The sequence below is a fragment of the Columba livia genome, chromosome 19 (genome assembly GCF_036013475.1).
Source record: "Columba livia isolate bColLiv1 breed racing homer chromosome 19, bColLiv1.pat.W.v2, whole genome shotgun sequence".
Classification (NCBI taxonomy): Eukaryota; Metazoa; Chordata; class Aves; order Columbiformes; family Columbidae; genus Columba; species Columba livia.
This window is the reverse complement of record NC_088620.1, coordinates 4,272,715-4,299,531: the sequence shown is the minus strand read 5'-3', so window position 1 is coordinate 4,299,531 and position 26,817 is coordinate 4,272,715. Positions and strand designations below refer to the sequence as shown.

The window sequence follows — 26,817 nt, the reverse complement described above, 5'->3', positions numbered from 1 at the left end:
TTCTGAGATGATACTAAATGAATAAAGCAAGTTCACACTCACAGCTTCCAACCCTCACCGGCCAGAAATACCCAGTATTTCATCACACACAATGAAAACAGCTGAGAAGTCCATGAAAATTTTACCTAATCTGTTTCTTCCCAATGCAGATTTTACTTCAATTAGCAACAAGCGTGCTTTGGATTGGAGTTAGCTTGTTTTTCTGTGTTATGGGTATAAGAGAGGAGGGGAAAAGTTAATTAAAACTACAAACCTCCTCTGAATGGCACATGAAGGGGGAAAAGTGTTCTAAGCACAACAACCCAAACGTTTTTTATTCAAGAATACACCATTAAGAATACAGAATGATATGGCAGCAATAAGCTACCACGGAAAGACTGACAACTGAAGTCAGATAAATCTAGCATTAAATAAGGAAAAAGGTCTGAGCCACTGGCCACACCTCACAGACGATGTAAGGAAAAATACAGGCATTATAGAATACATGTCCTATGTGCTGTGCTTACAAAATACTATAAAGGGTCAAACCAAAATTCTTTATAGCATGTGGTAAGTATAGCCCAGAAGAACACATTCTGAAATGAAGATTAAAGAAAACTAGAAGAAAAGTTTCAGCGGAACGTTCTTTTAATGACCAAAAAAGCATTTCCTCATTGACACCGTTGCCAGCTTCATTTTATTGCCATAAAGATGGTCTAAATGGCTTCTGCAGCCGCAGAATCCTACAACCGCTCGCACGAATAGCAGCCTTGTGAATGTGCTAAGCAGGAACAGCAGGCAGGTCAGCACTGCCCTGCCAAGAAGAACCCAGAGGTTTGAAAGATGACAGTGTTTTGAAATATTCCTATTAACATAAAGGGAGATAACACACAGGGCACTGATTCTGTGATATGCCAGTGACCGAAATGTCCAATTCATGACAGCCAGATTAATTCCAGCCGCCTTCCTCCTCACACAAGGGACACGACGTCAAGGAAGAGTCGCAGCGACTTGAGAAGCGCAGGTGCTGCTGACAGGGTCGGGGTTCGCTGCAGCGATTAAGGAAAAACTAAAGCTAAACAATGCATGTATTCTGATGTAACTTCATGGGCACGTCAAAGATTGTCTCCTATTATCTTAAAATACTACACAGCACAATGAGCTGGGCAGTGGGACAGCAAGGAAGAGCCTCCCAAACCTACAATGCGGCTGGTACTGGTAAAGCCTGTTTGTTCTGGGTTGGTTGTGTTAGAGATGGAAGTTTTACCAGCAGTTTGAACCACTTCCTGAGGTTTTGCACAGTAAGGCACCTGTATTTCACTAAAACACATAACCTCTTTGGCAGCAGGTTAAGAGGACAAAGCTGACAATAATAATTGCAATTAATGCGTCGGGACACAGACATAACCAAAGATTACGGCTCAATTCTGGCCAGAGAGGCCTGGCAGATCATTTCTCTTGGGAAAGCTGCTGCCCTTACACTGGTTAAGCACAAGTTATTTAGTAAGGGGCAGCAGGACACTCCCACTTCACCACAGGCTGTATTCAACACTGACACGTGGAAATACCAACCTGTCCCACTCACAACACACCCAACTCCTATTAACATCACAAGGCGCCGCAAAACTCTGTGCACACAAAATGTTGCTCTTCACCTCCTCGAGACAGACACGTACTCCACAAAGTGACACTTCAGCGACCCAAAGGCAGAAATAATGCCACTTTTATTGCGAAATGTTATGATGAGATGAAGGCTTTCTTAAAAATAGCTCGCTTTTCCCCCCCACCCCATTTTACTGGTTATATATTCTTCAGCAACACCCAGAATGAACTGCTTGCCCTTTTCCATCTCTGTAGAGCTCTAAATGAAACTCAAGTGTCATTACTGGTAAGTGTTAACTAGATCTTTGACTAAGATTCCACATGGATTCGCTGGGACCAAACAGACCTCATGGGCTTTGATCTGCAACACAAAGGATTCCAATGGATGAAGCAGCAGCAAGAGCAAAACTCAAGGCACATTTGTATAAATGAAAGCTCTTCCATTCCTATAAAAACAGGTAATAAAATATACAAAACAAGTAGAATTTCTCTCCTTCACTATTTCCTGAGGCACTAGTGGAGCACGGGGAAGAATCACTGCTACCACATTTTCAACGTTCAGTCTTTGCTGTCAAATAAATTAGGGGAAAAGAAGTCTGTCTGTTTTGTGGATTTGGGGTTGTTTGTTGTTTGGGTTTTTTTGCTTTGCTCTGGTTCTTCATAAAAATTTACATTACTAAGAGATTAGCATTTGCACAAGAAAACAAGCAGTTATGTATTTGCCAAATTAAATCTTAAAATAATTTTGTATACTGTACAAATATACATCATTGAACATTTACAACCTTAACTTCCTAGGTGACAAAATTCACTGCTCTTCCAAGCAAAGCAGCTGCCCAACTTCTCTTTTCAAAGGCTCAAAGCTATCAGGTATAAAGTCCCCTTCACAATTAAGGACAAGATGGGAAAGAGACAGATCTACTGATAGCAGAGGTATCAATACAAGGGAGGTTCCGGGTGTACTGAATAATTTAAAATACAGTCCTTGCTAGCCAGAAATCCAGGAACAGATTTTCAGCAATGAGCCAACACTGAAGTCAGTGAGTTGTCTTCCTTCGCTTCGCACCGTTTGAATCCGCGTCCTCTGGCAACTCCTCTGACGTTCTCCTCGTTAAACTACGACAGTCTCTGCTCCCCTTACCGCTGGTACTCTGACCCCCTTCACCGGGGGCTTTCGAACCGCTTGTTGACGCAGCAGCTCTCCAGCCTCCCTCGTGCCGAGCGGCGTACGGTGCCGCAGAAAGCGCGTCACACTGTCCCATCATTTGCTGGGGCTTCTTAAAACTTTCTGTTCTGGAAATCTGATTCCTGGCAGCCGAGGACACATCATGGCCTTGCTGCGACGTCGACCCCGGGTTGCTCTGGGCTGAGCGACTGCTGTCTCCCGAGGCCGGCTCCTTCCCTTTGCTTTCAGTTCTACTAGCCAGACTCGCCAGCCGCGGGTCGCGCGGTTTCTCGTGATCGGTTGGAACGGCCGCAGCCTCCACGGGGGCGGAGGTGCCGCCTCTCCTGGAGTCCGCAGCCTGAGCCCTCTGCGGCTGCTGGTGCGCTCGGCTGCCCTGGGGGCTGGTGAGGTCCCGTGGGTTGGGATGCTCGCCCCTCTTGCTGCTGGAAGAAGCAGCCGGCAGAGGTTTCCTCGTCCCTGGTTCGGTCGGGGCCTGGATGGTTGGCTTGAGCTTCAAAATCTTAACGGCATCCTTCCTGTAGCTTATTTCTGTTGTCTTGATAATGGCACCTCTTCTCTGAGCATCCTGAATCAACTCATTCCAGTCTTTATTTTCCTTTCAAAAAGAAATAAGACACCCGCCCAAAAAAAAAGTTATCACAGAGAGAAATCAACACAAACGGACAGAGGTGTCAGAGGAGGCACAACCCCTTTAATCAAGGTACCTGACACAACTGTCATGGAAACCACTGTTATGTTCCTTCTGGAATGGAAGAATCTTATGTTTCACTTGCAAAACAGCAGTTGGCACTCTGGCTGCTGCAACACAGGGAAGGTACTTTCAACCATCACTGAGCTACTACTTAAAATGACAACTTCTGTATTTATGAAGGCCAGTAAAGTTCTCTCACACGAGAGCAAAAGAGGAACACAGCTTTAATGCCCTCTAGTGGTGCAGCTACCAACCCCCTCGGAAAAAAGAATTCAAATCAAGTATTGGAAGACATTAAGTCTATTCAAGAGCACTCCGTGTACTTTTAGTGGGTCTTTCTAGTCCCCCAAATATGTAGTTCTGTTTCAGAAACAGCTGCTTCAAAGAGTACAAGCAAAGAGTATCCTTAGAAACCACATGGCTACGCAATGTAGTGTCAAAAATAATATTCTGAAGATCAGGGGAATGTTTTGGGGTGGTTTGTTTGTTAAATCGTTTTCCTCGCTCAGGTAGCCAGTGACAACTGCAATAGCTGGAGGAACAGTAAGGATGGAGCAGGGAAGTATCTCTGCCATCACGCTATCTTAGCAATAGAGATCTCTTTTCACGACCCCCACACTTGAATTGTAAAGGACTGTGTTACAATTTAGTTACTAAAAATATTGTGAAAGTAATTTCTAACTTTCCTTCTTGGAAGCAAGGAAAAGAGATTTAAAAAAAAAAGCAGCAGCATTTACAACAGTTACAGCCAAAGCTTTCAAAGAGAACCCTTAGAGGGCTGGACTGCACTAACTTAACATCCCAGAAATGGGTCCCTTTCAAACTGGAGCAGTCTGAGGATGGTTTTACCTCCCCAACCCTGAGGTGCCCTAGAAGGGTGATTAACACTGCACTTACCATGAGCGTTTTCAGTCTTCCAAGGATGAAGAGACTGAATCTGGCTCGGGTAATTGTAACATTCAGACGCTGAAGACTTGCCAGAAACCTGGGTGACAAGACAAAACTAAGCTCCTAAACTACTTCTTGCGTGAGGTTTAAGCATTAGCAGAAAGAGACAGTGTTGAATTTCAGCGGAATGGAGCTAACAGAAGCAGTTAGAAAGAAGGTGACGGTTCACAACCCATTCAGCAGCCCTGCCTGACACAAAGGGCTTTGCACAAATTGTGTTTTCCTTCACCACCCTGATTCCTTACAGGGAATTCCATCTCTTTCCAGCTCCTGCCATTGATGTTTCCTTTCTTAGAGCAAATCCCCTCTTAAAGCCAACCGTTGCTTCCTTAAACATTCCTCAAAGTACAGAAGATGTCAACCTCACTTCACCTATCAAGACTTTAAGCTTCTTTTTGACTTGAACCGAAACAGATTAATAATATTTAGCATGATTAATGGGAAAATTTTCTACTGAAATACCGAATGCTGGATATGAATACTTTAAAGGTGACCTGCACTGTAAGCACATAAAGGGAGACTTTTGCTTTGTCATGCTTCAAGAGTGAAAAGTACATTCTTGCAGAAGAAAGTCTGTATTAGCACTATGAAAATTGTGGAGTCTGGTTTTGTGGGATCACAAACCAAGGTACTGAAATCTAAACAAATACTTAGTGCTTTTAAATGTTGATTTCTGCTAGGATTTATTTACCAAAACTCCACAAAAGGTTTGTGAAAGTAAGATCAACTATTCTCTAATGAAAAAGCTCCCAAAATGCACAGCTTATTCTATACCGGAGTCTGCAACACAAAGTCCTTGGGCAACTTAGTTTGAGCAAACCCAACATCAACGTCTGGTACCGTGGTCGTGGCACCGAGACCTGCTCTTCAGTACATTCACAGCCCTGCAGTAAAACTGCAAAATCCCCAGAGAACTGGGCAGCGCAGGAAAAAAAGAGAGAGAGCAGGACGCGGAGTGGGGGAGTGGATCCAGCAGCACAAATATAACAGTTCTCCAGGCTTCAGGTAGGGAAAACAAACAAAGAAACCCCAACAACAAACCAACACTATCTTGAGAAACTACTAAATATTCCTAACAGCTTTGAAAACTGAAAGACAACAAGATTAATTTCTCAGGAAAGCAAAAAAAACCCCATTGTTATTTCTTGGAGTTTTCTCCTCCCTTTGCAAGCTATTTCCAGAGTAAATTTAATGCTGGACTAGCAACCTTGGAAATGAAAATACTTTGCTCAGCTACAAGATCGCAGGTAAGGGTGATGCAAACTTTGCCATCACAACTTGCCAACGACACCTGGCCCTGAAACAGAGATCTTCAAGTCATTAGTATGTGCAGCTTCTAAGGCTTTGCACTCCCAACTTGGACAGAATGCTACATTAATAGGACAAGTGACAGTCACAGAAAATGGATTTCATTTTAAGCGAGCAGCATTCAGAAAGTTACAATATATATCAAAAGCTATAAGAAAAATGACTGCTGCAGTACTAATGCAAAGAGCCAGGTTCCCAAGACCAATCCTGCCAAACCAAACCAGTGTCAGGCCAAGGCAGCTCTGCAAATTCATCAGCTGCAAGGCACAACAAAATACTTCTCATTTCCATGTCCTTTTTGTTCAGAGATCTCAAACCAGTAACATTAATTCACACATCAGGACACCCTTTAATTTGTTGGCTGTAATGACTTGTTCTTGATAACTTTCATACTGGTCATATTAAAAATATGATGACTGTATCTAGAGCATCATTGGAAATGGAACTTGCATATTGCTGAAGAGAAACATACCCAATGGACCCTCTGGTGCTGTTTGCCCGGACACACGTCACTATGATACAGTCTTTCTCTCGTCCCTGGAACGCATCCACTGTGTCCACTTCTCCTGGGCTGTTGAAGAAAGAATTAGCAAGCCATAAAATTAGGAGCAGTTGAATTTTTAAGCAACACACTGACACAAATGGCCTAAACACCACCCTTAACAACCACCTGTCAAAACAAGCGAGGGTAAATTTGTTTCAGTGTACAAGCCTAAAGCTATATTTACTTTTCTGAGGCTAGCATCATTACTGAAAGGCTGTTTGGGTCCATGTAGCTTAGACTTTTAGGTTTTCTTTTAAATCAAGTTTATTTGGAGCAGCAATATAATCAAAGCATGTATAAAAGTAAGAAATGGTACAGCGAGTCCACGTCTCCTTTAAGCAAAAGGCTTGCGTGTCCCCTTTAAATTACTAAGTACAGATTTTTACTAGTACAGAAACAAGTTTTAGAGATTTTGCCATTATTTCAAGACGATAAATAAATGACTAATGAGCAAGAGTCAAGTCCCATTTGAAAACCCATGGTTTCTTTACCTGTTATTCCTATACACTCTGTCCAGCTGTTCTTGAATTTTCTTTTTCTGTGCACTGTAAGGGGTAATTATTCCAATGCGACGAAGACCCAGATCCTTTCTTTTTTCTTTAATTGTTCTAATTAATTCCATCACCAGTTTCACTTCCTGAGGATTACTAAAAGAGCTGAACAAGACAGAATGGAAACGTTACAGAAATACATTTGGTGGCTCTTTTGAATTCAGCCCAATTTGTAGGGGGATTGAGAGTCCAAGTGCCTGTCGTCAACTTTTGCAGCCTCCTTTGTATGGAGAAGAACTTTGCAAACAGGCCTTGATGAGGGGCTCAGACATTCCCTTAGAACTGCACAGCTTTGCTTTCCTTACAGAACAGGCAAAAGGGAGGACAGAGCTGCCACCTTCTGGCATTGCCTCAGCACGCAGCTGCAAAAAGAAAGTCACTGATAAATATATTAAAAATAATAATAAATCAGGAACTCCAAAACTGTTCCTAGAGTTAGCAGAGACTGTAGGCACTCACTGGCATCTAACAGACAGTCACACCAGGATTAAAACTGGTTTCAGGCTAAAAAATCCACCACACAAACAAAAGCAGTTAATGCTTGCTTTTTTGTAAAATTCAATCAGGTTGAAAACACAGTTCTGGTTACTTAAAGCATATTGGGAACAATAGAAGAGAGAAGACTACTCTTCTGCAAGTCATTAATTTTCAGCAAATGTAAAGTTTGGCTGAGTAGAACGCAGGACTTACTCATTGTCTCGCTCCTCACGACTATCTCCTACATCAAAAATAAGGTAGGGCTGGAATGGCCACTCTGAAGAACATCTGTTCTCTTCTGTTGCTCTGTAAATAACATTTTTATTACTAGGTAACCATACAAGAATTCTACAAACTGGTACTTCATTTATTTACACCATGGTTATCAAATACAAGCAACTTTCAGCTTTTTTTCCAGAGCCCATGATTTTCCCTGCTACCTGCATATGCTGAGGCCTGAAAATGAACTGCAAGCAATAAATATGCTCAATTTAATTGATCTATTTAACTCACATATCACAGCCAGCACTAACAAGAGATGGAATGCACAGTTTCTCCCATTGTCTTCCCCCACACAACCTCAAGAACTTTTGGACTCAAAGGAAGATGCTGCTACGAGGAGTTTTCTTTGAAATAACCCCTGCTCAGAAAGGGGAGCAGGGAGCTACTCACTTGTCAGTCCTTAGAGTCCTGCCGTAAACGTAATTGGATGGGAAGAGGCAGATGTCGGGGTGCATCCTGTACTGCACAGTCAGCTGCACAACGGGGAGGCTTCGTAAAACGTTGTTCTGCACTTGCTGCTCCAGGTGTTGGTGCAGACGAGCCATCAAGGAGTGATCGTAGCCGTAATCCTGAGCTTTCTGCCAGAGGGCAAACACGGGACTGACTTAGGGGAATTAGGTCCCAAATTAACAACAGGAATTTGCTGTACTATCTGGTATTTTCTTGTAAACTTCTAAATCGCTGACAAAATGACAACTACTTGCATTTCATTTTTCTGTGTTAGCCTTATTACTTCAGTAAGGATCAGCTGCATAAATCTGATTTTTTTGTCAATGCAGTCTTCAGCAAGACAACTTGCCTTTGTGAGTCGCAACATAGCAAAATTTTAACATCAACAATAATGAAATGAAGAGCCTCCAGGTGGGATCTCGTTAAACAAGCACACAGCCTCCAGATAATTTAACCTGTAGAGAAGCCAGTCTGTTTTCTCTCCTTTATCAGATGCTTAAAAGAGGCCTTCCTGTTGGATACAAGTGCTCCTATATGTTCACATCTGTAGGGTGAGGAAGACCCCACACAAACAGGCAGTCTTCATCATCTGTTCCTTAAGGAATGTGACACTGACTGAAGCTCACCTGATGAAACGCTAGAGCCTGTTGCAACGCAACATCCACAAACCAAGCGCCGAGTTGCACTGAAGTTTGTCGCCACAGTTATTCTGAATGGTGCATGAAATCAGCTTCAGGCTGCGCCAGAAGAGTTTCTACAGGTTGTGCTCACACACCTGCATGAGCTTTATTCACCCAGTAATGATGTGGTCTCCACATAACAGTGACTAAACTTGGCAGGGCAAAAATAATTATCTGATACACATTATGATCTGACATTGAAACATCTTTTTTCCTTTTATACATGTTTTCTATACTCTTCTTATGCTATACAGCATGAAAAAAAAAACCAGTTTGGATACTTACTACTGATTTCACAGTAGGAGGGAGCTGTCTGGGATCTCCAACAAGGACAAGTTTATTACAGCGATGGATCAGTGGAATCAGCGTTTCAACCTCACAGGACTGCCCTGCCTTTGGGAAATGCAAACGGGACAAAAAGCAGAAGTTATAAACAAAAGAGTGGAGGGACCTATGTTAAGTTTCCTGTAACAGAGCCAGAATAACTCAAAAATGCTTTTTGAGGCTTAAAAAAAAAAATAAAGGAGAGAAAAATACACATTTTTACCTAATAAAAAACCCCAAATGTATCTTTCTTTTATTATTAAATACGGAAAGCTCTCTCCGAATAGATAGAAATATAAGCCAACCATCTGGACACCTCTAAAGCAAGAACCACACTGCAGCCATGATTTTTAAGTAAAAGCCATCTGCCATTAAAGCACCAAACAAGTCAGAAAAAAAGAAGCCACTGGATTATTCTTTCTTCTAAATGGCAGGACAGGCTTGTTATCAGGTAAAAGGTGGGACAGGACAGTCAACCCACCATACGTTACACCGGCAGCCAAACAATCACAGGTAGCTTAAGTGGGGAACAAGGCAGAACGGGAACAGTGGAACAGCCTGTAGTTCTAAACAGCTTTCCTGACCTCATCCACAATGACACAGCTGAAAGGATCGAGTCGCTGTCGCGCAAAAGTGGATTCCAGCAGCCCCCCTCCGCTGGTGCTCAGCGTGCAGCAGATGACGTCTGCCTCCAGGATGATGTCCGCCTGCACCTTCTGAGAGTGCCCCCGAACCTGCAAAGTACAACAGGACACCGTGACTCCTCTTCCCTTTTCGTTTTCTTGAACCACCTCAGAGCAGTTTCTAACTGCCTGGACAGTTCTAACAGCCAAACAGGTCGAGCGTAATGCAGCATCCCAACGAAACCATCTGTAGTACAAATGGAAGTTGCAACTTAGCTTAATCAAAGTGTTACTCTCGCTTTAAATGTTGAGGTGGCAAGCTGGAAAGAAGTATCACTCTCAATCTAGGCACATAATCGCCAGCAAAGTTTAGCCTGCCATCAGGTTTGTGACTCCAAACCTCCGTGACCACTAAGTCTGCAAATATTTGTTGAAGTTGAACCTTCATCTCATGGTTCATGCTACTCAGCCTTAATTACCAGTGTTGCTATCAGAGCCTATTTCCATTTTCAAACCTCTCTTCCTACACACAAATTCTTCCAGCTGATCTACTTAAAAACATTTTAAAGCACTTCAGTCCCAGCAGGACTGTAAGGGCCACAAAAGTGATGATGAAGATACATCCTAGAACATGAGGACATGCACATTTCTATTATCATCTTTGCTAAATATACATTTCATTTAAAATTAACTATAAAAGTTAACGTTCCCAGTCTTTTCTTCTTTTGCAATATGTAGCCAGAGCACACCTGGATGTCACAGCCATAAAGCCATAAACTGAGTCAGTTATCTGCTTAGCTACTGTTGTATAAATACTCTCAACCACATCAAAACCAAATCACCACAATTAAAGGATACCAAGTATATAAACAGATTAGCCAAGGCTTATTAAAGATAAATTCCTACCTCCTTTATTTGAGAAGCAAGTTCTTGTCTCTCCTTTGCAAGTCTGGAAATTTCAGCAGCCAACATCTGACTCTATATTGAAGGGATGTAGAAACTACATAAATATCAGCAACAATTAACACATATTTCCCATGTACTCTTTTTCCTCTCATACTCTTAATTCACTTCCTAAACATTTAAACTCGTTCAGACCGTCTCCTAATATGCAAGAAGCGGCACGACTGACCTGCTGAAAATACCAGTATAAATAGATTAAAAACCAATTCTGATGTAAAGTTCCTCGTTCCCTTTCACGGCACTAACTAACACTTCCTTTAATTAAACACGGAGGTGAATTAACAGTTACTGCTCTGAGACAGCATTAAAAAGTTCTTTACTCTTTGGATTCAGTTATGAAAACCAAAAAAAAACACCCCAAATCACAACAAACCACCACACAAACAGGATTAAAAGTACTATTTTCTTCCTACCTCCCTCTTCTCACATCTGTCCCTGGCACGCTGACGAGACAACCGGTCCAGCTCTTGATCCAGAGCTGCTTTTTTCTTCTGAATATCCTGGTCACAGTCTGCTGGCCTTCGTTCTATAATAAAACAAAGGAAAAAAAAAAATCAAACAAGTATGTTACAATAACACTTGCTCTCAGTCGTGAACCTTCAGTTATTAAGAACAAATGGACAAACTCATCTTTTGTTGCATTTTGTCTTTTTGTATTGAGGTCTTATCTTGTAAAATGAAGAAAATAAGACTTGGTTCCAGTTGTAGCTCTCAAGTGCTGCACAGCAACATTGCTTAAAAATGATGGCTTTAAGCTGCATTTATTATAACTTCTTTAAAAACAAACAAACTATAAGTTATCTTGCTTGTTTCTTTGGCTTTGCTTAGATTTTAGGCCACATCCAAGCTGTGGTTAGGCCACATTCACGTTGCGGTCAATGGGACAGAGTCCAGTTGAGGCCTGTATCTAGTGCAGTGCCTCAGGGGTCAGTACTGGGGCCTATATTATTCAATATATTCATCAGTAATTTGGACGAGGGAATAGAGTAACTATCAGCCAGTTTGCTGATGACACCAAGCTGGGAGGAGTGGTGACACTGGAAGCTGTGCTGCCATCAGAGACCTGGACAGGCTGGAGAGTTGGGCAGGGAACTGGACTGGATGAGCTTTCGAGGTCCCTTCCAATCCCTGACATTCTGTGATTCTGTGACATTTTCCCACTGCGACTGAGAACAACAATGCTTATGAAGCACGGTTGCAGAAAAATCTTTACCAGATCTTCTCTTTTAAAGGACACAATCTGAAGCGTGAAACATCACCGAGCTCCTAAAGAATACTGGAGAAAAGTCTGATTTGCATGTTACTTACTCATTCTGTGTTCAACTTGCTTATCCAGGCTGAATCCCCGGACTTCACTGTTGATTGCCTTTTCAGCACCAAGTCGCACTAATGTGATATCACCACAATTTCCTGTTTACAAAAGCAGAGTCAAAATATTTTCAGATTGCTCCAAGCACCTCTGCACTTTGGTACGAGAGAAAAAAAAAATAGACATCATGGATATCAAATAAGGCTTTTCCTCTTCTGTTTATGGGGTTTGCAAAGCCAAGCTTATTTTTAAAAACCATAATACATCTTTCAGAAAAGCATATTAAAATTAATAACAGTATTAGAATGTACCACTCACGTTCTGCAAGAGAAAAATGCTACTTAGAGTAGCATACGAGTATTATATGTAATCAACTGTTCCAGTTTCTCCTTCAGGCTTTGTCTATTTAACACATAAACAGAATTTAAAAATAAACCATACCTAAAGGCTGTTTGTTTTGGCATTTTCCCTTAAATGCAGTGATGATCTTTTTCATGAGTTCATCGACAGCAGCATTTGATGGTGCACAAACTAGAAAACGGTTTGGCTTCATCTTGGAATTTGTTTTTTGAGTTGCTTTCTCACTCCTAGTGTTCTGTAGATTAATTAACAATAAATCAAAACAGGCTCTTTAAATTGTTTTCATCAGTGATTTAAAAACCAGACTGTACACCCATCTTAATCAACATGCAGAGTACGGGGACGATTGCACTTCAATATCTCTCAAGACGCGCCTTACATGAGTAACAAGTTGTCAAATGTATTAATACTATTTGCATAAATTTCCCTACCTGACAAATCTGCTGGATACTAATATGAAAACCATTAAATGGGGCAGGCCAAATAACATTCTTTAGTATTTCAAAACATTAAGGACTTTTAATGTAACAATGTTACATGCAAACACACAGCAATGTGTTTCAATTGTGCATGTTTCATTGATTCTACTTTTAAGTTCCATAAATAAGTGTTTTCCAAGATGCCCAAAAGGTATTATCTCCACCTTTACACCCTACGCAGTACTGATTTAATCAAGTAAGCTTAACGAATTACACCCCCGGTTATTACCGATGCTACACTTCCATTTAGTTTAAGCTATCACTGCCTTCCACTGGGACACCAAACACCAGCGCGTGACGATCACATCCCCTTCTCTTACTTCTTTCAGAACCCGAGACAGAAGCCCAACAATAGTTTTTGATTTCCCTGTTCCGGGTGGTCCGTGGATGAGGCAGATCTTGGGAAGCCCTGGATGTTGCTTTACCATGGCATAAGCTGTCTCAATGGCTCTCTTTTGATCTTCATTGTATTCGTTCATATCTGATGCCTGAAGGGACAGAGGAAAAAATAATTACTTAATGTTGATCAAACATTCTACGTTCATTGTAGATACTTTCAGAATGTCCCCCACCCCTCCAGCTACAATGCAAAAACTTGAAGGGCATGAAAGCTTTTGATTCTAGGTTTGCCTTAGACGCACACCTGATCCTGACTTGAAAGCTGTAACAAAGGTTTGTTTACACACCTTTATGTTACATTGTTTGTCATGCTATGTCTTATATTTCCCGAACAGACACATTCCAAGCAAGGAAAAGAAACTGAAAGCTGCTTGAAGTGCATTACTAGGATCTGTATCAACACAACAGAAACACCCAAGCAAACAAAGACTCCTTTCTACCCACACAGTCATCCAACTCTGAAAAGCCCAGTGCCTCAGTGCTTCTGAAACTCCTCTGTTTGCACTTTATCATCTCAGAAAAACAGTGCACAAAACCAGGTTCACAATACTCATGAGATCCAAATGCCCACTTTGTCATTCCTAAATCACTTCTATCTGCAGGACTTACAGCATTTTCTGAAGCCACGACCAAATCTCTGGGACAGAAGTCATTGTAACTTGGGTTTATGATGGGTTTGGCCAGGGGACTCCTGTTCAACAGCAGTAAACCTCTGAACATTCGGTGCGTGGTCACCAGGGAGCCAACCACCACGCACTTCACTTGCGTATTTAGGAAGGGTGACAAATTGCCTCGAGTTTGGACAGAAAGATGACAGGCAGTATGGTGCTCCTGTTGTCCTATTAAAAGGGGGTTGGGAGAGAAGAAAAATGACAGTTTGTTAATTCCAAGAACATCCAAATTGTTAACTGAAAAATATTCAAACAGATCACTCAAAGAATTCACCAGAACCAGGTGCTGCCTTTTATTAAGGAGCCAACACCTAATTCTCGCAAAACACTCAACCCCCTTCCCCTGAACCTCCCTCTCCCAAAAAATACCCTCAGTGCTCTGCAAAACAACTCAGAGCACTGATTTATTCAGGCAACACTCATCTTGATACTTAGTAATCCTGGCAATTCACAACTTCAAAGTAGCATTTATGGTACCAAGAAGAATCCCACTTTTGTTTCAACCCCATTTACTTACTAGATGAACAGCCAGATGCACGAGAAAATCGTGTCACTAACCCCACGTGACTCACTATAACGTTGTCCATCTCGCTTTCTTCCCTAAAGGTGTCTCTTCTGTTTTGGACCACCAGAAAGATTAAGTCATCCTCCTTTGGATGCAGCTGCTTTGCCAAATCGCTTTCTTTAAAATGAGCTACCCAAAATACATGTTACAATTAGAATATTAAAAGGAAAGCGGTTACAATTACTTTCTGACCACAGAAATACAATTAACATATTGCATATACACCAGTAATTCCCATCTATTTACCTCTAAAGCCATTAAAAGCTACAGCAAAATACTAGGAAGAGTTAAGTCCATCCTGCAGCCTTAACCCTGAACATAGCACTCTAAAAAAATAAACCAAGGAAGTAAAGGACTCTCTTATTTACCCAAAAGCAGCTGACACAAAATCACAAATGAGTGAGATGGAAAACATTCCAACAGCAATCAAATAACTTTTTGCACTGAACACTTAAGGCACAAATTCCCTGCAAAATACACATTTCTGTTACTTGCATTCTGGAAAACAACAAATTCAAAATCCTTTCTGTATTTAAAAAGTAGAATTTTTTAAATTTACTTAAGTGCTAGCTCATTACAAGGCATTGTCTACTTGAAAATGAGAAGAGGACCTTCTTAAAAAGACCCCACAACCTCTTACCTGTAAAATCTGCTCTATTCAAGTCAGCACAGAAGTTCTGTAACCAGAAGCAGTAACTCCTCTCTCTTACTCTCTGGTTTTCTATCCACTCTTGTGCCAGCTACATGTTGGAAAGTAAAAGCTAAATAAAAATACTTTGAACGGTTTAGCGTATCAAAATAGCTTATCAAGACTCAAAGGAGCAGAAATAACAGCTAACAGAACGTCAAGTACAAGAAAACAATGAGTCTGACCCATTTCCTCTTTTAACACATGCAGGCATCATATAGAAACACACACACAGGGCAAAGGAAAGTGCTGTTTCTATTTCAAGATACGCTTAAAGAAAGAGGAACCACCTCTTTTTCCCTTCCTATTGTGGATGGGCAGCCAAAAAAACCCAAAGCTTCACCGAGATCACTTAGGGGCAGTCAACATGGCTTCACCAAGGGGAAGTCGTGCTTGACCAACCTCCTTGACTTTTATGAGGACGTAACAAGATGGGTGGATGATGGCAGAGCGGTGGACGTGATCTCCCTTGACTTGAGTAAGGCATTGACACAGTCTCCCACAGCATCCTCACAGCTGAACTTAGGGAGTGCGGTCTGGGTTAACGGGTAGTGAGGTGGACTGTAACCTCATCTGGGTGTTCCTGCTCCAGCAGGGGGACTGGACTGGATGATCTTTTGAGGTCCCTTCCAATCCCTGACATTCTGTGATTCTGTGAGATGAATAACACTGACAGCCCTCAATCTTCAACATAAAAGTCTAGATTCTTTCCCTCAAATCAGATGTGTATCTGAACATTTTTCAGAAGGTAAACAGAGGTCATAAAATAGTTTTTAATCTCTTGGTGGGGTTTACTAAGCTTGATGAAAACAAACAAAGAAGCAGATAGCTACTTACCGTTTCAAAGGCATTTAGCATCATCAAGGGGAAAAATGTATTAAAATAGTCAGTGTATCCCTGAAATTGGACAGGAACAGGGGCGACTACAGACTGCAGGAGGTGATTTGGAGGTCCGAACTGGCTGCAGCTGGCAAACATGTCGTAAGTCCACTGTAGGACTTGATTAACAAAAACACTGTGATCAAGCTGCCGAGCAGCAGCATAGGAATAAGACGCCTCTCGGACAGGCCTCCTGGAAACATTTGAAGCGTTGTCGTTCTGTCTATTTTGTGGCTGGGAAACGTTATTACAAATACGGGGTTGAGGTACATTACTAGAACTTGGAGCCGCGCAGGTTTGATTTCCCGTGGGCACAGCCCTCACATTTGGCGGCCTGACCGCTGCTGCTTTCGCTATGTTCACTTTGCTTTTTGAAGCTGGCGGCAGCTTTTGGACATCTTCGAGATCCCTGCTGAAGGCTGCGTTCCGCGAAGAACTCGCTGAGCTGAAAATTTTGGTAGTGGACGGCTTTCTTATTTTAGAAGGTGGCGGGATAGAAGGTTTGGCAAACAAGTGATCTGCATCCGAGCTGGCGGCTGAATGCTTGCTGCAGTGCTCTCCTGGTTCTTCCACTTTTTCCACACAGTCTTTGTACTTACATTTCACAGTAGCTGAGGATTCATTCTGCTGAGGGCTTTCAGCAGTATCCATTTCCTCTGGGTTTTTACTATCTACAGTAGTACCTTTAACACTTTCCTCCTCAGAGCATAATTCCACACCCACAGGATCTAACTGAGTTAGAAATAGATCACCATCATCATCTTCACTGCTTTCGTTTGGTTTACCTCCATTTTCTTTTGAAATTGTCTTCTCACACTCAGGCTGGACAATGGAACCTCTTCCTGAAGGTTCATCTTTTGCTGCACTTGTTGAGGATGATAAAGAGAGACCTGAATCCATCAGTACCGGAGGAATCATTGTACTGTCACCCTCTGACTTTCTGTTTGAGTCTGAAGAACCAGGCAGTTCAGAGACACTCGTCTGCTTCTCCACAGCGAGGCTTTCCAATTTTCTCTCACTGGCAGAGGGACAAAGAGTCTCCTCATTTCTTTTCCCTCTTTGGTTTTCAACATATCGCCATTCAAAACTTCGAGGCTTTTGTTTCATAGATTCTGCAACCCCTTTGCTGATTTTTTTGTTCCTGCTCTCAGAACTTCCTGCATGATTTTTCACTCTGGCACTATTTTGGGGCCTTGTCTGCCTTAAAAACTGAACCTCCCGGGAGGCTAACACGTTTTTATTATGTTTCGCAGACGATTTCTGTTTCTGGGCACCTCCGACTCTCCCCGCAGCTTTACCATGGCTGCGCAGCTGAGCTATGCAGTCTAAAGAGCGCTGGGATAATTCAACCGCTTTGCGAGGCCCCTTCTTCAGACCATGTTTTTCTGCAACTGACTCTGGTGCAGGACGCGGCCGAACTTTCTTGGGAGGAACCACAGCAGGCATCGACCTGCCAGGCTGAGAATTTTTTGACGTACTTTGTAGTTTTTTACTTTGAGCTGTTTTAGGAACAGAAGGTTTTTTAGGACTTCTCTGAATATTTCTTGCTACCTTAGATTTTCTTATATTCTGCTGTGGGCTTGTGCTATTTTTCTTACAGGCCAGCTTTGAAGCTAATGTCATCTTAGATGTAGATGGTCTGGGCTCAGTCAGTTTTGAGCCCTGGGTGAAGTCTTTAGCAACAGCATCTTTGTCTGCAAAATTCTCCAGTTGATCTTTTGCACTTTCCTTACTAACAGATTCTTGCCCTGTGGAATCAGTGGCTCTTTCTGTATTACCAGCTTCCTTCTGATGAGAAGTATTTTCTATCTGCTTTTCTATCAAGTTTGCTTCTTCTTCCATGGTATCATCACTTATGTAATCCATATCATAACCCCATTCATTTGTGTGATCATTCAGTAAGTCACCTGAATTACTATCAGCTGATGATGATTCACAATCTGGTTTATACTCTCGAGTTGTTTCTGTACTATAGTCTTGAGTTGCTTCCATTGCTTGAGTATCTTGCCAAACCGAAAATACATCATCTTCTGTTTCAAATTCAAAGTACTGAGACTCACAGTCTTCCAGTGACAAGGAAGAGCTTGGTACCCCAGGTTCTGTTTTGATACCACTATCAGAAACACAGCTGGAAGTTGAAGGCTGCTTTTCAGGACACACATTTGCATTCATTTTTCTTGTTTCCTCCTTATCAGCCACACTTTTTTCTTCATCAGAAGAGTCTGAAATTGTAATGATTTGATCGTCAAGGCGATCTGCATCACAGGGAGACTTGGTACGCTGGTCACTGGAAGACCTTACAGCACCTTTCACCTTCCTTTTAATATCACATACGTTATGATGTACTGAGCTTTCTTGGCTCGAATCAAAGGAAAAATTGACACTTTTGGCATATGCAGCTAAAGATAGTTTACTGATATCTCTGTCAACCTGGGAGTCTGTCAAAGTATTATCTTCAGAAACCACCTTCACAAAATCCTCCTCTTTCTTCACCACTGAATTGTTTCCTCTCTTGAAATATTCTGAAAATTTGAGCAACGTGTCACTGGATTCACACTTCAGCGCGAGTGGTCTGATCTGAGAGGCAGGGCTGGGTACATCCTGCTTGTTTTCAGAAGTACATGGAACACAATTATTTGCCCAAGTTTTATCCATACAGAATGTATTTGAAATTTGACCTTTGCAGTCAGGTTTAACCAAGTCATTTAGATTAGGCTGCTCCTGGTCTGAAGTTTCTATGTTGGAGTCTTGCTTAAACACAGACTTCAACAATGACCTTGATTTTTCTTCAGTGGACACTTTTTTTTGTAAGGTGTCACTAATCCCTGAATGCAAATTCCTGTTATCTTCATTTGCCCACATACCAGGTTCACTTTTAGAGGAGCCAGGGCACTCTAGTGGTGTTTCTTTAGTGAGGACCGGTCTGGATTGAAAAGCACCGTTGACACTTTTCTCCCGTGTACTTTCACAACTCCCTGAAGAGGGAGTATCAACAGGGATTGCATTTTTACCCACAGCATTCACTCCCTGGTGTTTCTGACAATCTTCGCTTGTACACAGATGGTCAGTGCAAAACTTCGGTTGTTCTACCTCTGCTTTGGTTGCTAAAGTGCAGTTTTGCAAGTCATGCGGCTTTGCTAGCAACGGTAACTTTGAGGACCATCCAGTTTTCTGTAACTTGTTTTTCAAATTTGTGAGCCTATGTGCATCTACTTTAAACTTTGAGGAGGAACTGGAGGACATGTTGCTTTCCTTTACATCTGAACCGTAAATGTGTTCTGGAGAATCAAGACGAGTTAGAGTAACCAGAGGCATTGGTGGTTTGGGTCCTGCTTCACATTTGTTTTCCAGCTCCCCGCCTCTTCTGAAATCTGAAGGCTGGGCATTTGAATTAAAGCACTGATTGTCTGTATCGCACTTCCCTGCCACAAGATCGTTGTTCCTATTTTCCTGAATTGCCCCACATACTTTTGTTGCCAAAGAGTTCTGTGGAAAGGCATATTCCTGATTTGTCGAGTCACCAGGTTCCTTTTTAATACTCATCCAAAGGTCTCCTGTGGATGTCTGAGTTGTCAAACTTTTGGATGCATCTCTACATTCCTCTTCCCAGGTGCTCTGTCTTCTAGTGAAAGGGTTCTCTTGACAACCTTCATCTCCACCTTCCTTCGATACATCCACAAACGGTGACCCAGGCTCACCCCTGCCATGCGCAGCCTTCTCTTGCTTTACAGAAACGGCAGGCGGAGTTGCAGAGTTCGCATTGTTTCCTGTAGGCACAGGGGAATTTGAAGGTCTGTCCTTTAGATTTCTTATAACTTGCTTTAAACACGTATGTAACTCCTGGGTTTCCTGGATGTTCAGCTGCCAACCTAAAGAGAGATTTCCTCGCAGAAAAAGATTGAGTTTGTCTAGGTAATGCTTGCAAAGGGCATTCTGCCCAATTTGGTAGCCTTGTCTAAGAAGACTGCGTATCAGCTGCACGCAGGCATGCTGCACAGAGCTGGAAGCTTGTGAAGATACTGCTGAACTCCTCACGCAGGGTCCAGACGCCTTCTCAGTGCATCGTGTAAATGCTACAGCTGGGAGCTTCGCACAACTCACCACTGCTTCCACCCATTTCCGGGAGCTAATCCATAGCAAATGCAGGCACCTCTTATTGCGATGCAGCTCAATAATCGACACCAAGATGAGGAGAAAAAATTCAGAGACTTTGTCGCACTGCTGGATTCTTTCATGGAGAATACCTGTGATTTCTGAGCAGAGGTAGTGAATGACCTCTCCTATATATGCTATGCCCAAGTCCTTGAGATCCATAAGTGACTGAACAAAAGGGATGAACCACAGAAACGTGCTGTCGTGGACACGCATGTCTCTGCCGATATCAGACTGAAGCACGTTAGCCAGCGTTTGCATTTCTTCATACATGTTGGGGCAGTAGTCTGGACAAATGGCCGTCTTCCACCCAGCATCCTGAAAAACAAATTCACCACGCGTCACCCTCATTGTGCACATCTGTACAGTTCAATCTGCCTGTATTTTTTTTTCCCAGCCATAAAGGTTACTTTCTTTCAAATATATGTTGATTAATTTATAGCATATCTTATATACTAATAAGTCAAAATCTAAATTAAAAAAACGCTAAAAATAAAGATAAAACTAACACACACAAGGAACTAATTTCCTAAAATGTAACCTATGAAACAAGCGCAAAGTAATACTTCTTTTAAACTCATTGTGAAACCCTCTAAAGGTGTTGTTATGCTGACACAATTGAACCTCAGATAATCAAATACCCATTTAGAGCCTTTAAAAAACATTTCATAAATACAAAGCACCAACATCAAGAGAACACCCTCATAAATGTTTCCTCTGCTTTATAATAAGAAAAAAAAACGGTGCCCTATTGGAGCATGGTCTAACATTTTAAAGTACATCAATTAATCCATAGTGAATATATTAGTTTAGAATACTGAGAAACAAAAAGTAAAATACAATAACTCAATAAGCAGCTTCCCTCTTCAATTGATTTCACAGTTTTCGTTGAGGTACCAATGTTTGTTTCAATGTACGAATTCTTCGGCTTTAATACCATCTCTGCCTAATTCACAAACACAATCTTCTTTCCTCTACAGCCTGAAAGTACCAGGTAAACAAGAAGGGATCAGACCGGCTGCTATTTAAGGCACACAACAGTGACATACGTTTTTTCTTTACAACACTACTAGCAGAAACAAAAGATCTTCCCCTCCGTATTTTATAGATGGTTTAAAATGTAGTCTGATGACTGCACGACACTGTCAAAGAACAGGGAAATAAAATATTTTTAAATACCTTTTGAGGCCTTTCTGTGTTATAATTATACACAATCTGACTGCAGGTCTCCATGCCATCATTGTAGTCTGACTCTGGTTCAGATTTTGTCCTAAAAAGAAAATACAAATCATTATAGAATCCACACAGATACCTGCAACTGTAAGAAAGCCAACTGGCCGAGACACAGATTTCACGTTTTAGACCCTAACCATGTGACTATTAGAACTTATCAGCGGTAAAACATCCCTAGGAAAAGATTCTATATTTAAAATTGTAAAGCTTGTTCTATCCTACTCCTAAGAGGAGGGGAGGAAAGCGACTGCCTCTGGAAAAGGAGCTTTCTACTAAGTCACGGATTTGACCACCTAGAACAAACACCCCAAAAAATTCCATTTTCTTTGAGTTGTCCTACCTGGTGTTAAAATCATAAAACCGTTCCAGTGTCTTAATAAAACTGACCTCTTAAAGCTACCGCGTATATTGTTTATTTCGTTGTTGTAGCTCACACTGTTGATAATGGTTTGAAAGGCCTGAACAGGATCAATAAGTTGACCCCACACTTTAGATCCGAGCTGATCCAAAATAACCATGAAACAATGGAGCGCTGGCCAGAAGGGGTCAGTGGAATCATCTGCAACACAACAGCAATATTGGGGAGAGGTGAAATGCAAGAGTCCTGCACATTCTTAGACTAAGCTGAAATTGAAAGTAATTAGTTTTCATTGTCTTGTCTTAAATACTAATACGTTTTCTAGTAAGTTGTGACTATACTTTTTAACACAGAAAAAGGATTAAAAAAGTCATCCTCACTTAACAGTACAGTGATATGCACATTCCCATACAACCTACACATTAAATGAAGACAGTATGGTAGATATTATAGATTTGTCCTCTCAAAACCTCTATAAGCCAGTCTTATGCAAAGCACCGCCATCCCCTCTCCACTGAAGAGTTTGTTTCTGTCCTTTTTCAGTATCTGGCCGTATCGCCCAAATATTGTGCAATACCGGCCCATCTTCCAGAAGATAAATAAGCCCCAGTTCACATCAACTCAGCATTACACTACTAAGAACATACTCAATTAAACAAGGAAGCGTAATAAAGATTAAAAATAGCCTATGAACTGTCTTAATCTCAGTATTAAAATTAGTTACCAGCTGTTTCTTTCTCCATGGTGTGAAGTATAGTCTGCATGAAATCATTTTGTTTGTCTGGGCCCAGTAACAAGGAGTCCATGGCTTGTTCTTCCAGCACTGTTAGCAACATGCAAATCCCTACAAAATATAATAAAGAAGCAACCTGTCCATACATGTGTAAAATTCATCCTACTTTTGACCAAATCAAGGACCATTTTCCAAATGTCATTACCAGTGAAACACTTGACCAAAGAGACGGGTAGCAAGATGAAACTAATTAAACAGTTATGCGACGTTCAGTTTTCCTGTTTGACATACCCCAAAATAAATAGCACCCATAAAATAGCAGAGCTCTGACCTGAAAGAAGTTCTTAAAAGGAAGAGACTACATGTACAGGTTCATTTCTGACCATAAATACTCACCTAGCCAATAGTTCTTGTAGTTCGCAGTATCATACAAATGGGACGGCAAAAGGATGAGTTTCCCCTTTTCAACCATTGAAGAGCTGTAAATATCTGGACTCTCAAAAAGCCCAAGCTCAATAACTTTGAACAGGCATGTCAGCACTTCCTGCAAGTCATAGTAATCATCCCTGTCAACCTTCCCTAAATTCCTTGCTGTTAGGATGGCCCATCGACGAATCTAAGGATAGAAACAAAGAAAATAATACATTAAGAACAAATAAAGTCACAATGCTGTAAGATTAGGAATCATTGCTGCTACAAACGAGACAGTAATGTATACAAATAAAACTCCTTACAATTAAAAATCTGTTTTAGCGGAACAGAAAAAGTAACTCACCACTTCATTGGGGTGTACCAAAAACAGATAAATTCCTGGATATTTCTCAAAGACCTGAAAGGAGCTGTGACTTTGTTCCATTCTACAGAGCACTTCCACACACAGCTCACCTACAAGGACAAACACACTTAACGACTAATTTATATGCTCACAAAACAAAAAGCATCAAAATAAATATTTTATATTTATTAGCATATATTTATGTCTATTTGCAACAAAAAAAATATTTTGCGTATATACACACACACTGATACTTCAGTTAAACTACTATTTGTTGTTATTTTCATCTCCTTCAGTAGAAACAACACTGTGCCCTTCCAAGTGTAGACGATAGGATACGTACTGACTTTCTCATGCAGCAGCAGATATGGATATTTCAGTATTTCTAGAAGGGGCACTCGCAGGTTATTCTCAAAATCCGGGCCCAAATAACCAGACAGCTGTGTTTCTCCATTCTCATCCACTATAAACAACTCATCATCTTCCGCAGCTTCTTCTTGCATGGATTTCTCCATGTGGGCCACAAGACGGGAGGTTTCCAAGTCCCACAAGACCTATCCAGTGGGGAAAAACAACTGATCAGAATGTATTTGTGAAGGAGTGATTAAGGACATTTTTTAAGGGTCCTCTTGTTTTACGATCGGCTCTTTGCAACTCAATATAATAAAAGCAGACAGTTAAAGTGCAACATGCCCTATTCCCAAAAACCAGTAAAATTCAACCCCTGCACAAAACTCCCCCCTTGACCACAGAAGCCTCTTCTGAAGTCTTCCCGCTCAGTAACAGGCAGGAGCCAAATCTCTTAATTACCTCATGCAAATTCGGCAATTTTTCCCTTGCTTTGTGGTACTCGACCACACAGTCCAGACAGTAGCAGAGATCATCGTTGGATCCTTCAAAGTCTTCCGGGGACAGCTGTTGATAAGCATAGCTCTTGAGGAACTCGGTGGCATCAGGACCACTCGGCGTACACCACTGGCATGTGCTCATTCTGCGGGTAGACAGGAGGAGGAGTTAACAGAAGCCTCAAAACTGAAAGCGGCAAAATATCTCCTTTCAGCCACAACAGCACCAAGTGCTGAAGTGTGATGAACTTCAGGATTTAGGTAACTCAGCAGCATACATGCATACGCTCTTAAATGTTCTTATATCATATAAGCACATGCAATTAAACAAGTAGAGATTACAGCATTAAATGAACATTACAGGAAAATGCCTACTGAACGGCAAATATTAGAAGCACTGAAAAGAAGTTAAATTACATAACACGCAAACTAGAAAACACATGAAAATTCACTTCACATACAAAAAAACCCCTCATCCACGCTTCATGCACCCTTTCCAGAGCTACAATGCTAAAATCCATTATGTTGTTTTACTAGTATCCACGGAAACTAGGTCTAAGGAGTGCAAAATCTAATTAGCTTTGTTTCTTCATCTCCTACTAAAATTTATAGGTCAACAAACCCCTGTTGCCAAAAGGAAAGGATTTTTAAGCAGAACTTTCCTGCCTTGCATTATTATTGTTGTTAGAAACCATCACAAAATTCCCACCACAGATTGTTTCTTCTAAAACCACAAGCTCTCTACTAAGCAGCAATACAGTCATCTCAGACCCTGCTAGTGTGAAAAACAACACTGGAAAAGCATGAACGCTTGACGTTAGAAAAGTTCTATTCCTTAACGCTTGAACCAATTATATAAAATGAAAATAAGGCAATTGCTTATTATTTAGCATAACAAGGAATACAAAAGAGATAAAGCAAAACCATACATTTCCTCATACCTATATAACGGAGGAAAAAATCAACCACACACAACCCCAAATCGTGGCATTTACCTTCGGCAAAGGCAGCTCTTTGCTGTGCTGGTGTGTCAGGTCACATTGTGAAAGGAAAACTGGGGCTGGCACCCTCAGCCACTCCTGCCCCCCAGCACCATCAACAACGCATCCCTGGGACCGGCTCTTGCTGTTTCAGAGATCTGGAGCAAAACAGTAGTTACCAGATTTGGTTCAGTTCACCGCGTTCTAGACTGAGAATCGCTTTGGTAATTTGACTAACAGACTGTATACTAAACGCACGTTTCCTGAAGCGATAAGTGTGATTTGCAACTGAATCCGTTCTATCATTCAAACACAAGCAACACAATACCTACCGTACCGCTTTATAAATAAGGTGTAAAACTTTCTCCGCGCTCACTCATCAAGGACATCCGCTCAAAGTACACACGGAGTCATAAACCTCAGCCGCAAAACGAAACTCGCACCCGCGCCGCTCCGCGGTGGCTCCGCTCCACCCGCTGCTCGTTCATGGGCATCAACATCCGGCACCGAAAGCAGCCGGGATTCGGTTTCGCGGTTTCAGCCGCCCCAGCTCCGACTGCCCGCTCCCGGGGCCGCCCGGGCACTCGCCAACAGCTGCTCCGCGAGAGCCCCGGCCGGGCCCCGCGCGGCTGCTGCAAACGCCGCCTCCCCAGCAGCGCTTCCTGTTCTCAGCGGGGCCGCCCGAGCCGGGGAACGCGCCGCCCGCTTCCCGCCAAGCGGGCCCAGGGGGCAGCGCCTCCCCTCAGGCGGCCTGAGGGAAGAGAGAGCGAGACAAAGGCGAACTCGAGAGGGACGCGACCTCCCCCGCGGAAGCAGCTGGAAGCGCGAGAGCGTCACGGGCGGGAGCCCCGTCCGGCCGCTCTCACCTCAGGCCGCCACCGGCCTCCCGTCCCGCCAGACGCACCTGAGGCGGCAGCGGCACCGCCCGCTGTTCCGGCTCCGCCGGCGGAAGTGGGGGCCGGACCACGCCCTAAGGGCGGAGCCTCCCGCCGCGTGCCCGCTAAGCCACACCCCTTCGCGGGGAGAGCGGCGCGGCCTTAAAGGGCCACTACCGAGGGAAGAGGCGGGCGGGAAACTGAGGCACGAGGGGAGGGGAGGGGAAAGAAGGAAAGGAAAGGAAAGGAAAGGAAAGGAAAGGAAAGGAAAGGAAAGGAAAGGAAAGGAAAGGAAAGGAAAGGAAAGGAAAGGAAAGGAAAGGAAAGGAAAGGAAAGGAAAGGAAAGGAAAGGAAAGGAAAGGAAAGGAAAGGAAAGGAAAGGAAAGGAAAGGAAAGGAAAGGAAAGGAAAGGAAAGGGAGTCGCACAGTAGCATAAAGCGAAGTGGTGTCAGTGCTTCAAGGAGCACAGCCTCAAGGATGCAATTACTTAAGTGCTACAATAACAAAATCCCACCCCAAATGCCCAGTCAAACCAATGGGAGGGAATTGCCCATCACTCTGAAGCAATAACTCCTGGAGGGAAGGTTCCTCACAGCCGCAGTGCAACGGGAACGGCTCGCACGTACAGCTCAGCTGCTCCTACACATCCTGAAACAGAATGTTTTGTCACCACTCAGGCTTGGCCTGTGTCCCAACCCATTATCTACTGACCCTCCAGCTCACAGGGATGACGCTGCCCCCCAGGCTGGGGGCTCGGAGGAGCCAAACGGGGTCAGTTTGCCTCTCTTCAGTGCCCCCATGGCACTTGGTCAGGACTCTTGATCTTCAGCTGCTGCCACTGTAACACTCCTGGATGCTTCTCAGCTGCAAACCCAGCTCTGATGACCCATCATTGATAACAACACAC

At 42.5% G+C, this 26,817-nt stretch overlaps 1 protein-coding gene across 6 annotated transcripts; it reads right to left on the bottom strand.

Annotated features, from left to right (window-relative positions):
* Nucleotides 1–653: 653 nt before the first annotated feature.
* On the bottom strand, nucleotides 654–26,022 carry SETX (senataxin). 6 transcript variants are annotated; one of them, XM_065035758.1, is made up of 26 exons: nucleotides 25,939–26,022; nucleotides 25,050–25,192; nucleotides 24,020–24,200; nucleotides 23,553–23,763; nucleotides 23,210–23,319; nucleotides 22,831–23,050; nucleotides 22,426–22,545; nucleotides 21,731–21,902; nucleotides 21,290–21,380; nucleotides 15,917–20,428; nucleotides 15,032–15,131; nucleotides 14,344–14,520; nucleotides 13,765–13,994; nucleotides 13,077–13,244; nucleotides 12,359–12,512; nucleotides 11,917–12,018; nucleotides 11,022–11,134; nucleotides 10,552–10,623; nucleotides 9,607–9,756; nucleotides 8,984–9,091; nucleotides 7,959–8,146; nucleotides 7,500–7,592; nucleotides 6,750–6,914; nucleotides 6,187–6,285; nucleotides 4,356–4,443; nucleotides 654–3,362 (listed from the first exon to the last, which is right to left on the bottom strand). In XM_065035758.1, the coding sequence occupies exons 3-26, from the start codon at nucleotides 24,197–24,199 to the stop codon at nucleotides 2,619–2,621; spliced, it is 8,367 nt and encodes a 2,788-aa protein (XP_064891830.1). In that variant the 5' UTR covers nucleotide 24,200; nucleotides 25,050–25,192; nucleotides 25,939–26,022; the 3' UTR covers nucleotides 654–2,618. The 6 variants fall into 6 exon arrangements, with proteins under 6 accessions (XP_064891830.1, XP_064891831.1, XP_005512922.2 ...); XM_065035759.1 differs by having other exon boundaries at nucleotides 25,901–26,000; XM_005512865.3 differs by lacking the exon at nucleotides 25,939–26,022 and adding an exon at nucleotides 25,367–25,878.
* Nucleotides 26,023–26,817: the final 795 nt, after the last annotated feature.

Bases quoted from the DNA above. Each gene is read 5' to 3' on its own strand.
- SETX (XM_065035758.1), bottom strand. From the start codon at position 24,199: ATGAGCACATGCCAGTGGTGTACGCCGAGTGGTCCTGATGCCACCGAG. The intron at 15,132-15,916 runs GTAAGTAGCTAT...TCCAACATGTAG, and splicing joins TGCTAAATGCCTTTGAAACG to CTGGCACAAGAGTGGATAGA. The intron at 4,444-6,186 runs GTATGTTTCTCT...CTTGTCACCCAG, and splicing joins AGCACCAGAGGGTCCATTGG to GTTTCTGGCAAGTCTTCAGC.